Source organism: Oryzias melastigma, linkage group LG3 (assembly GCF_002922805.2).
Source record: "Oryzias melastigma strain HK-1 linkage group LG3, ASM292280v2, whole genome shotgun sequence".
In the NCBI taxonomy this organism is placed as follows: domain Eukaryota; kingdom Metazoa; phylum Chordata; class Actinopteri; order Beloniformes; family Adrianichthyidae; genus Oryzias; species Oryzias melastigma.
Window position 1 is genome coordinate 4299878 of NC_050514.1, and position 12928 is coordinate 4312805.

Consider the following 12928-nt stretch of genomic DNA (forward strand, 5'->3'; position numbering starts at 1 on the left):
TTTGTGTTTTTTACAATTTTAACTCTTGTCAGTTGTGTATCCTGTTTTTTGACAAATAAACTAACTTGGCAACAAATTAATTTTAATTTCCTGGTTTTAGCTACTGAATAATCCAGTTTTTATTTGTTATTTTCAGTCATACGTTTTTACGTTTTTGAATGGATGAGTGCTGCACAAACCATGAAGCTCTTATTGAATTTTCTTGTACTTGGGAAAATGACAATAAAGAAATACCGCATGTATCGTGTCTATTGTATCATATCTATTATATCGTATTGTGTCATATCAATATATAACATCGTATCAGGTCTACAACTAAGATATTTGTATACACAATTCTTACAAAGATCTAGAGGGCGAATATTCTTGACTTTAATGACAGGAGAAATTTGAACGGGGACCATATTTGGCCTACGGGCCAGACTTTGGACATGCCTGCATTAAACGACTCACCAGTCTTCAGCTTTGATTCAACGCTCTGCCTTCAGGTTTTATCCATAAGCTGCATCTTTGTCAGAGTTTGAGAAGAATCACCTGTTTCTGAGGAAAAGGTTGAAGGTGAAGGCTTTACAAGACCCCACTACCACCATAACCTCCTCCTCCTCCTTCCATTCTGGACTGAAAGAACCATCGCTCTGTGCTGAATGGGGCCTAAAAGGCTGGGATGCAGAAGTTGACATCCATGCTGAATAGACAAGTGCTCAGAGAGAATCGGAGGAGATATTTTGGAAATGTCACGGACCGGCATTATTAGCATACACCTTGTGTTAGTCTGAATGCAGGCTGTCAGAGAGAGCATGGATAATGGGCAGGGATGGCTGCTGAAAAGGAGGGGAAAGATTTATTTTAGTTTTCATCAACGGTAGGCATTAGCTTGGGGTACAGAAGACATTCAAAGGGTTTCCATGACTTCTCTGCAATAAGCAAAGGAATCACCTGTACAGATGAAGGCTGGTGACTTATCGTCCTCGGCGGTGAGCTCAATGGAAAAATGCCACTATTTTTACTCAGTGGAAATTCTGAATGAACCTCCTCTTTGTAGTTAAAAAAAAGCATAGTCGTTTTACAGGAGATGACTCAGCTTTCACAAGGTGTGCGGTGAGAGCACTTCAAGGGTAAAATGACCACTGATTCCTGGCATTTTCTTCCATCATGAATGCCCGCCCGCCCGCCACACACAGGGGGAGGGAGGGGGGCGCAACTCTGCCAGCTTCACAAACATAGAAATAACTGCATTTGGCTTGTTAGCAGTCTCTGTGGAAATCATCAAGAGGACTGACCGGCTGCCATTTGATTTCTTCTCTGCACACATGACACTTCAGGGTGATGCATATGAAGACTTTTTTCTCATTAGTCTGGACAGTGAGTAAATGAGAGAGGGGGGGTAGTAATCATTTGCAACACCCTCTACATTTTTTTTCCTTCACCAGCTGTTTTCATCCCTCTGTAGTAGTCGTGATACTGAAAGCGTGGTGAGTGCTGCCCCCCTGTGTCTGCATGTGGGATCTGCAGGCAGTGAGGAGGACAGCACAAGTGCAGAAGTCTCCTCCAACAATGCCTTGGCTCAAATGACCCAACCTTGTTTCTGACAACACGGCGACTCTCATTACAGCCCATTGTAAATTCCTGCTGTAGCTGTCAGAAAAAAATGGCACGCGGCCCGCAGCAGCATCACCACAGCACAATACGGTGACATTTGGGAATTGTCTTGGTTAATACACTAATGCACCTGTAAGCTGGTGCCAATTGTGTAAGGGCCACTGGTTACAGGCAGACAGTCTCTATGAAAAGTGTTTTCAGCATTTTAAAGACCCACTGAGATGAAAACAGTGTTTTTAACATGTTCTTGTAGCATTACTACTCATGATGGAAGACATATAAAGAAAATTAAGCTATGTATTTATTTGCTATGAATCAAAAGCAGATGCCAAAATGATGTTTTTAAAAGATTTTAGGAGGGACTTAAAAGTTAATACAACAGTGGATGTCTAGATCCATGTATGTCTATGTTTTCCTCGTCTGAGCTGACATTTGGCTCAAAACTGTACGGCTGGATAGCTCCAGTATTGCTCGAGTCGCCATTTTAGTTGCACTACTAATGTTAGGTTGAGTGAGGAACTGTAAGCTACTGGGAGAGAGTGTAAACAGATGAAAGTGGGGACAGGCTTAACCCATGCCAAAGTCCAGCTCAGAGGGGATTCTAAGTAACTAATGCCACTCTGCAGAAACTATGTCAGTTTTTTTCCCCCATTTTTGCTAAAAACGGCATGATCATAATTGAAAGACCACTGGGAACGGTTGGACAATAAGACAGATGATCGGAGTGGATGTTAAAGGGGCCATACCGTGATTTCCTAAAGTCTTTCAGAGTAGACTATGTCCACATATGTATATTCATTTATTACGTTAGGAACACTAATTATAAAACAAATTACATGAGTTTTTTTGTGAACTCCTTTTATTCCCGGAAGTAAAATGACTTGATCTATGAGGTACCTTCTTTTGGTCCTTGAGGGTGACGCCAATTTCATAAGGTCAATCTTGAGCCATCCTGGTCAGCGTGTCACCCACGAAAAAAACACATAATAATCCACTTTCAAACCAGTTCTCCCAATTAGTTGCTCATTTTTTCCCACCAGGAAAAAGCCTGCTCCCTTTCTCCACTAAGAAATAGTCTGCTCCTTTTCTCCTGCCATCTTCCCAATATCCTCTGTCTACTTGCGCCATTCTTGGATATGTTCAGGATCCATCCCAACATGTTGTGCAGAAGTTTGAACGCTAAACCGACTGATTGTTTCTTGGCCATCATTAGGTTACTGGATCACACAAACACAGACAGCCAGCATCTGAGGAACAGTGCACGAACTAGGGGTGGGCTCGTGAAGCGAAGAAAGTGGTTGTGTCCAAATTCCCCCCCCTAATCACCATATAGTGCACTATGTACTACATTCGCCATTTTTAGTTCTCTCCAAAACTACCAATTCCAAAATCGAGTGCACTGGAAATTTCCCAGAAGTCTTTGCAAAAAACTAGCGTACATCGATGGTCACTAGATTAGCGGATATAGACCATAATGCATTGAGGTCGAACAGAAAAATATGTTTAAATGTAATATTTGAATTAACCAACCTCCTTTTCACCATTAGAACACAGTGGAGTCATAAATAAACGTCATTAAATGTTCGATTTTCCCTTCGTGAAATCGGTGACGTCACATCCGGTTTTTAGAAAAAAAGTTTAGAAAAATGAAGAGTAGTGAGCATCATGTCCGAATTACCTTTAAAATCCAGGGCACTATGTAGCCCTGCAATATAAAGTTTTTTAGTAGTTAAGGGGGGAATTCAGACAAAGCCAGTGTTTTTGTTTTAGCCTGGAGGCAGAGCAGACTTCCTGGACAGGGCGGTTCTCAACTTGTGATGCAAGCATGTGAGGACCCGCTCGTTTTCATGGATATGAGAGGGGCTACTGCTGAGAGAGCAGGTTTTTAGAGGATTACTCAGAAATACGTGAACGTGGGTTTTTTTTTTTTTTACAGAGAGGAATGAACAATATAATGCACTTAAAAGCTCAAAAAGTTGTTTTTTCATGGTATGGCTCCTTTAAAGGAGTCTATGACCTCCTAACTGCAATGTGGGGGGCGATTCAGCTTTTTACTCATCTGTGTTTATTAAAACAATTGTCATTTTAATGTTCAAGTTGTGCTGAAAGACAGAAAACAGAAGCAGTGGATTAAATTTATTCCAAATAAAGCACAATCGTAGAAATACAGCAGTCAGTTAGAGCTGGCTTTGAGGCACCAAGAAAAAGATCATTTTAAAACATGAAAATACAATAAAAAAAGTAAAAAAAAAATGAAAAATTGCCCACAAGTACCATTGATACAGATTTACAGCAGGACTTTTAGTGTTTTCGACTCAAATATTTTACATATAAAAGAAGCACTAAAACAAGAAAACAAGGCACTTTGTCAGAAATGTTCATAACACTCTCACACCTCAGCGATAACGCCATAAAGTCCCTTCATTAGCATCAGCCTTTACATAACTACGCTGCATTGTTGTGTGAAACGAGGTTTAAACAAAGACATCTTGTCGCTATGACGATGCAGACAGGAAAACTGGGAGGAATCCCAGGTGAAAATGACATGTTTATCAAACAAAAACAGAGCCACGGCAGTAAGGTGAAAAACTAAATTCAGACCAGAACTAATACACTAATGTCTATGCCACTCTACCAGCTGGTCTATGCATATTAAATGTACATTGTGGGAATTGGAGTGGAAGGGAGCGATGATGTTTTAGTCCAAATGAGGTTGTTTTATGCTAATTCACACGATCTGTATTTTAATTCCCTTAGTTCCTCTGCACATTGAGATGCTGAAGATGTTACTGAGACTGCAATCTGAGAGCCAAAAAACGTGCAGTTTTTTTTTACGTTTTGTTTAGCATAATCATATCCTCAGATGTCCAATTATCCCCTTTGCTGTGTTGTAAAAGAACAATATAAAAAAAGCACATATCTGCTGTTTGAGTATGCTCTGCAGTGATGCACACTCATTCTTTCCCTCGTCTGCTTCTTTTAATACGGCCCTTCCTTTAAACTTCGATATAGGCAGCAAGTAAACACCATTCCAACGATCTGGGAATTAAACAACAAGCAGGAGTTATTACATTTGCTCTATTTCTGTTTATATTTTGTATTTGCAGAGTTCGTTTGTCACCTGCACACAGGCGATCCCGATCCCCACAGCTCCAATGATCTTCAGATGGTCCTGGATGAATTTCTCCAGTTTGGTGATGCAGCCGCCCTAAATGAGAAAGGAAAGTCCAGAGACTTTTGGTGTGTTCTGGCTCTGGCTCAGTTCAACATCACTTAAAGTCTCATTCTGAGCATCTTTTGATCAATTGTAAAAGCATCACTTTTAATTATGAATATGTCATTTTTAGCCTAAATCCCAAAACCCTCTGTTTTCTGGGACATAGTTTCTGTAGAGCGGCAGGAGTTCATTAGAAATACACCACTAAAATTTGCATTGCTCTCAGAAAAACCCTTTCATGGGCCACTTCCATTCAACAGTCTATGTAAAAGCACGTTTCAGGCCTCGGCGATCCAAACTGTTGCGTTAACGTGTAGCTACACAAGATAAACCAGGTGGAACTTTGACTATTCATGGATTTGTATTTGGTAGTGACATGCATTTGGTTTATCAGGTGACCCCTGACACAGCCACAAGCCTGACAATAAATAAAGACAAAACAAGGCTACTCTCGTCACATGATGCTATAATCCATATCTGTAAGGATGCTAGCAATGAACTGAACTGTTGCTGTTTTGTATTCAAATCATGAGATTTGACCTGCTTCAACATTTCACACCAAGCCTCTTCCAGCTGTAGGTGATGGACATACGCTAGTAAATAGTAGAAAAAGAAGAGGAAGCCCCTCCCTGCTTGTCCAGTGTGAACACTAGACTGAATGTGCATTCAAAGCTCTCCGAGTGCAAGTAGCTTGGGTTGTGGGTGGACTAGCAGCGTGGAGCAACCCCATCTTCCCTTCCTGTCATCTATTTGTTACACACTTTCCTGCTAGCTTATAGCCCCTTTACGCCAAGCTAACATTAGCGGTGCAACAGTAGATGTATAAGAATGGAGTAGAATTTATGACGTCACAAATACAATCTTTTTCAAATGATGTTTTCTGTCTGCTACAATTTGAATAAAGTAACACTCAGAAAAACAATTTTAATCTTATTTTTTTATATACGTCCTCCATCATCATAAACTCAAACATTTTTTTTTTCTTTAGTAAAATCATTTGTGTAGTTTTTAGCCAAAATCATATATACATATTTTATGCCTCATTTGAAATACAATTTGGTTTGTGGGCGGGACACTTAGCTTGACAAACCCCGCCCCCTTTGCTATCTGTCCCTGGGAGTTCTGTCACTCTTGCGCAAGCTTATAGCCCCAAGCTAGCATTAGCAGCGCAAAAACAATGGGGAGCAGTATTGGATCAATCCAGCCATATAGTTTTGAGCCAGAAACCAGCTTGGATGAGGAAAATGAAAATGTGAACAAGGGGGCTGAGGAGCGGAGTGGTAAGGGAGACTTTGGGACCCCCGGTTAGTAGCTACGTCATTAGCCCCAGCTTTTCTAGCAACCAGTTTTCTGATCCAATGTAGTTTGAATTAAGAAATACCCAGAAATAAAGTTTTATTGTAGATTCTTTCATATAAGTCTTCTATTATGAGAAAACACTAAAAGAACATGTTAAAAACACAAAAAGGACCATTTTCATTGGAGTGGGGCTTTAAAAACACCAAAAACACAAACGGAGTGGGTTTTTAAGCACCGATCTCTGTTCTGGTGCACTGAGACACGAGTACAGACGGGATTGTCACCGCGCTCTTCATGCTCTCACCTCCACCTTGTAGATGTTGGAGGGGTGATCTCTTACGCCGCACTTTTCAGTGCGAGTCTTGCAGCAGCTGTCTGGCACCTTCCTGCCCGTGTCCATAATCCATCTGTTCTCTTTCCAGTCAGACGAGTTGTTGCTCCCACAACATTTGAACTGAGGAAGTGAAAAGTGTGATGAATAAAAAAATATATTCTGTTGGCAGAAAATGGAAAATCTTCACTATGCAATATGTCAGTAATTCAAGTTGAAACATGAAGTTCTTTCAACTTATACACTCAGCTGCAGGGACTGACAGCTGTTAACATGATGTGTGTAACACATGATCTGTGCCAGCAGAGGTTTTTAAATTTCACTACAGACCTGAGTTCATGTGTTACAACAACGTGACACATTTATGAACAGTTGCTATCCTTTGTCAAAACAAGTATTGATTTTAGCTTCTCTGTTCAGTATAAAGATACCGGTTATTCATAAGCTTTTTAGACATTAAAATATGAACTCTTTAACATCAGAGTTTTAGTTCCAGTGTTTACGTTCTTTAGATTGGAAATATTTTATTTCAAGCCATCAAAGCCAGAATAATGCAAAAATAAGTCAATTGAGGTTTATATCTATAAAACATAGGTTAGTTAGTCATCATGTTGATTGGAAAATATGCATACATCCACATACACTACTAGTATGTAGTTCAATTATTACGGTAACTCTAACTTTTTCAGAATTACAGTATTTCCAACAGATTCTGAAGCACAGAAAAGCATCTTTGCACTGCTATGCAACAGTGAACAGTAGTGAAGAGGTTAAGCAATCTACATAAGGGGCTTTAGAATCTGTTGAAATTATGCTAAATGCATAAATGGTCAAGGGGTTACGGTAGTTTAAAAAGCCTGTGTCATTCCCTGTTGCTGGCAACAAATCCGGTATTAAAAGGGTTTATTTTAATGTCCTTAAATTTATTAAAGTCCCACTCTGATCACCTTGTGATCTTTTGTTAATGGTGTTCCCAGAGGTTTTTTTAATTCTGATTATGCCGTTTTTAGCCAAAATCAAAAACCTGTGTCTAGGACATAGTTTCTGCAGAGTGGCATACATTTATTAGAGATTCACCTCTTGAGTTGTGGGCAGAACTGCTGATTTACACGCCACTCATGTAAAACACGTAAAAACATGTTAAAGAATATGTTCAAAAACACAGAATACAAGAGTTTCATCAGAGTGGGTCTTTAACTAAGATAGAATTCAGTAGTTGTCCAAAGACTTTACTTAAATCGCTAGAAAAATTCACCTGTAATCCACAAGTTCTCTCCTTTTTTTGGTCACTGAAGCAACAAAGTCACTTACTGTAACTCTTGACCCACTCATGGATTAATCTAAGCAAGCTGGGCTTGCTGACTTAACAAACAGAGGTCAGCTGCGCCTGGAGTTAGCCTTAGCACATATTTCTGATGTGGGTCATAGAGGACATACCTGCCTGGTATATGAGAGTCTATGCTCTTACAGCGGTATTCTATTCAATTATAAAGTGGGATATTTGCTTCTAAAGATAAGAAAATCTAAATCTGCAAGACTATGAATTTCAAGTCCAAAAACGTCTGGAAATACTTGGCTAAAGTAGAAACAATAGACATAAAAAGGGACTGCTTGAAAACAACAAGGGGAAGATGTCAACTGGTAGTTGTAACGGTGTTCACATAAGCAGAAGAGGGTAAATACTGTATTTTTTAGAGTATAAGTCCCTGTTTTTTGAATAGCTTGGTCGGACTTATAATTAGGTGCAATTTGTGTGAAGAAAATAAATAAATAGGCTCATGTGTTTGTTGTTTTGCCACTAACAGCCACCAGAGGGCACTGAAGGTGTGTGTATCACTATTTGCTACTGACAGCAATGCAGAAGAAGAAACACCCGCGTTGTTCCAAAGCAACACGGACAGTAAAGAAAATAAGAAATGTAGTGATTTGAAGTGATATAAAGAGTTTGGTTGACTTGTTCGATTGTTATCTAAATAATTACTCATATGCTGCACCAACTTACAAGATTCAGATCTAAATCGCTAAGCTCAATAGATCAATAATCGATCCATAAAAGTAGAGTTCGGTCTAACGCATAAAGTTAAAGTCCACTACTTTGATGCTAACATATAATGGAATTTCCCATAGGATGGCTAATGTTAATACTTACTCGACCTAAACATACATTGCTGCTACTTACATGGTTTGACCAATCACAAAATTCAACTGTAATACCTCATTTCAACCTGTAGGGGGCAGTACACAGGCTTTAGATTATGTATGCATTTCTAAACAAATGTGTCAAAATGTGTAAACCATGTAAACTCAAAATTGAATCAAATGTAGTCGAGCGGATCAAAAGAATCGGAATCAAATCAATCCAGGCTCTGATGAATCGATTTGATTCAATTCTGGTACTTATTGGCGGTACACAGCCATGGTCATCTATTCCGTTTTTATGGTTTGCATTTCAAGATGAAATGTCTGTACTTCTTCCCATACAGAGTTAAATACATTCCTCCCAAAGGAGTAACTTACATGAGATTTTTTTTCCTTGTGCACTTTTTTTTGCCGTCTGCGACTAATACTCCAGAGTGACTTATGGTGCAAAAAATATGATAATTGATGAGAATGGAGACCAATGGTTAATGCTAAGCTGAAATCAGAAGGACTAGAATGGGATTTGTTTTGACTCGCTCCGTCATCCAAACCTCTAATCTGACGAGATGATGAGTGGGCAGAATGCAAATACAAATAATTTATGTTTGTGTAACCAGACTGAGCTCTTCTTCAGGGTTTATACAGTAAAACGTTTCCTCTGTCGTGTAGTGGTGCTAATGCACTTACCTCCTGCTGCAGCTTGTCCACAGCGCTGCTGATGTGGTCATTGGAGGTGGAGTTATACTTCTGGATCAAAGTCTTCTTCAGGTTCTGCTTCAGCTCCTCATTTAACTGCGCACAGACAAACACGTGCAGTAGCAGGTTACTACACAATCACTGCTAAAATCTGCAGCACTGAGCATAAGTGAGGAATTAGTTTTGACTTAGCTAAAGATAGCACGCTCATAGAACGGAGGGTTAAAGCTCTCCTGACGATACACGTCACGCGTGGCGGTTCCGACACCAGCGGAGCTCGCTGTGCTGGGGGAAAGGCAGGGAAAGTCTGTCTGTGTTTTGTTTTGGTTTTTTTTGTGTTCTGTAGACTGGTGGCAGAAAACGCTCACTTGAGAGGCAATAAGTCTGGGGGGCTTAGTTGCTATAGCAACAAGCCAGCTGGGGAACCACTGTAAATCAAAGTGGGAAGGCGATATCAAGGGAATGAGCGATGAAGACAGGAATAGAGGGCAGAGAGAGAGATGAAAGACGAGGGGAAGACAATGAAAGAGGCACAGAGGTGGGGGGGGGGGGGGTTGCTCGGCTTTACATTGTACCTGTTGACTGTCGTCAAACGCTGCCGCAGTGAAGTGGAAACAGAAGGAACAGTGAGTGAGATGGTGGATGCTATTGTAGCGCCACATTCACCTCACACAAATAAACACGAGCTGTGAAACTAGAGGGATGGCTTCTATTTACCTGCAGAGACACAGGCGTGGAGCCGGAGGTTCCCTCCAAATGCATTTTTAAACGCACGTTCATTTACATGTGAGGCCTGCGAAGCAGCTTCAGCTAAATAAACAAGACATGGCGTCTGTGGGAGACTGATAAGGGGATGTGAGCTATGAAAAGAATTCACGGTTGGCTAACTCACAAGGAGGAATACTCAAATCTGTTTTCTATTACAATCCAATCAAACTTGCTTCTTATCAAAATTCCTGACATTACACAGCTCCATCTGAAGCTACGGATGACTTTCAACTTCTGTATCAAAATGAAAGAATAATTAAAACCAGGGATAAACCAGGAGTCTCAAGAGTCCAACTTTATAGTTTAGAAAAATACATGTTTTATGTTTTTGTAGCCATTAAGTATAAGCATAAAATGCAGATTTTTAATATTTACAGTATCTGAATTCTAAAAGTGTTGTAATTTTCTTTATGTATATAAAAATATTAACTTTTTTGACATTTGACAGCAGAAAAATAAAACACACCCCGTGTTACACGAGATCCTGCAGCTGGAGCAGATTCACTTGAATTAAAAACACAAGAAAGCCAAGACAAACATGAAGTTTTCTTTCACTTCCGTCTTCCTTTTTCTACTTTTATGGTCGAATAGAAACATGACAACATTAGTGAAGAACCCAAAATTGTTTGAAATCTATATGTGCTATTGCTTATTCCAATAAGAAACCACTCTTACCATAAATCTATCAGTTAAAATGCATGTTTAAAATCTGAAAAATACTTTTTTTTTTCAAATAAATTAACCAAGCCCGTTGTTTACTGAAATTGCAGCCATTTTTCTTCAAAACCAAAGAACAGCAATAAAAGAATGAAGGAGCTGCATGTGGCTCCAGAGCCTAAGGTTCCAGACCACCGAGTTAAACATTAAAGTAAGTTCATTAGTAGAAGTATTGCTTAATTTTTACACTTTAGCTTTTTAAAGAGTTAAAAACTTGAGACTTCACCAATAAATGTGTCAGAACTAAACCCTGTTTTTAAGTTTGTCCATGAGTTTATTGTGCTGTTGCTTGAATAACTGAATTAAATCTTCAAGATAGTGCTGTCATGGAATTTTTCTTTTGGTGCAATTAATTAATAATTCATCTATTTTTAAATGCAATTATTTCTAACCTAACAGTTGGAGTGAAAAGCCTTATTTTTGGGCATTTTTATTGAAATTTGTGACAGAAAGGTGCAGTAAAAGGTAAAAATACAACTAAAAAAGTGGCTTATTTCTATGTATTGTAAAAGTGTCCCCAGTATTCTTTTGATTTTTTAGCCAAAATAAAAAATCTGAGTTGTTTTCCAGGACATAGTTTCCTGCAAAGCAGCAGAAGTTCATTAGAAATTTGCCTCTGAGTTGTGGGCAGAACAATCCCATCACTCATCACTGGGCAATATGTTTACACATTTACAAGTTTACAAAACACAATTTTTATATAAGTGGATTTTTAATATAGAAAATATTGTAGAGATTCTATTTATATGTAACATGATATCACTTTTTTTTATGTTAATGCAAGTTTAGGTATCGCAATCTAATCTGTTATTGCTCACATATTATTAGTACTTTAACTTTAGAGTAACTTTAGTGAAGCTGATAGAATGTTTTATTTGCTTCTGCAAAGTAAAATACAGAAAACCAGAAGTTAGAAACATAACTAGATATGCATGAAGACGCCAGACCAACAGAAGTTATCAATTAGCCAAGAAAAATAAGTCAACAGTAGCTGCGAAGAATAAAGACCAAAACAGAAGCATTTGCAGACTTTGTTCATGCAGCAGCTTCAGAAAGAATGCTGTTGTGTCTCAGGGTCTGTTTGCCACTATTTGTCTATTAAGAACACACTTTGTGTGGATGTAAATATCTTTTCAGCTTGATTTTGAATGAGAAGCAGCTTCAGTGATATTTACTGTCAGTCTGCATTGATATGATAAGCAGCCACATGCCTTCCTTCCTTCATAATGAGGAGCCACAGGCAAGCAGACATTTACAGCTGCTGCTGAAGAATGCCATTCTGCTGAAAGCTGAGGTGTTTAAATATTAAACAGAAAATAATAGGAACACAATGACATTACCTTCATGTGGTGATGGTAAAATCTTGAAAAATGTGAATAAATCTGAGTTACAGTTTTTAGATGTATGGAGCTCATTATGAAATTAAACCCACCGTTTTCCTGATTTATCACCAGTTGGGAGTGACCGATAATCACAACACAGGATAATAGAAAAGTGGCCCTGTGGATTTGAACAGCTGATAGGGACATTAGTGTTTGCTGCGGCAGAATAAAGGAGAGCTGTGGGCTTTGCAGTTCTCTTATGGCAGGTGTATTAATAAGAACGAAACAGTTGTGCTCAACAGCTCAAAACCAAAGAATGGCTTTAGCTACTTTACACCGATGCAGATGGAGAACAGAACCATTCATGTGCCAACTGCCAAGTTACTACACTTACAACGCATAAGAGAATCTATTCCATAAATTATGACAAAATAGCCATAAACTGTATTTTCTGCTTTATATGGTGTACTTAAAAGCCTTCATTTGTTCAAAAAAAAAAAAAGGCAGTGCAACTTACATTCAGGAGCGCCTTATGTAATAGATTCATTCAGGTTGTGTTTACTGATGTCAAAATGATTTACACACCGCACTCTCTCAAAATGTTAGTCTGATTTTCTTTTTTTTTGTAAGTTGCAAACAATGTTGGGTGGTAATGTATATGCTAACACTGCTAACATTTAGCATTTACCACCTGTGTGTTTTTTTTTCTAACACATGAAGGTTAAAAAGAATGACTATGAAAACTACATAAATCCTAAATCAAAGTAATATTTGGTATGATGGTGAAAATACATCCTACGAGAGAAAATGTTTTCTTCTTTTCTCAAAAAAACACCAAAA

General features: G+C 38.8%; 1 protein-coding gene across 1 annotated transcript in view; it reads right to left on the minus strand.

The window, feature by feature from the left end:
• Nucleotides 1-3720: 3720 nt before the first annotated feature.
• The window catches only part of LOC112160444 (CD151 antigen), a gene marked incomplete at its 5' end in the record, with an annotated part of 25976 nt that continues 16768 nt past the window's right edge, over nt 3721-12928 (minus strand). Inside the window, 4 exon segments of the mRNA XM_024294944.1 lie at nt 3721-4638; nt 4721-4807; nt 6420-6569; nt 9273-9377. Coding sequence (XP_024150712.1) covers nt 4579-4638; nt 4721-4807; nt 6420-6569; nt 9273-9377 — 402 coding nt within the window. The 3' untranslated portion in view covers nt 3721-4578.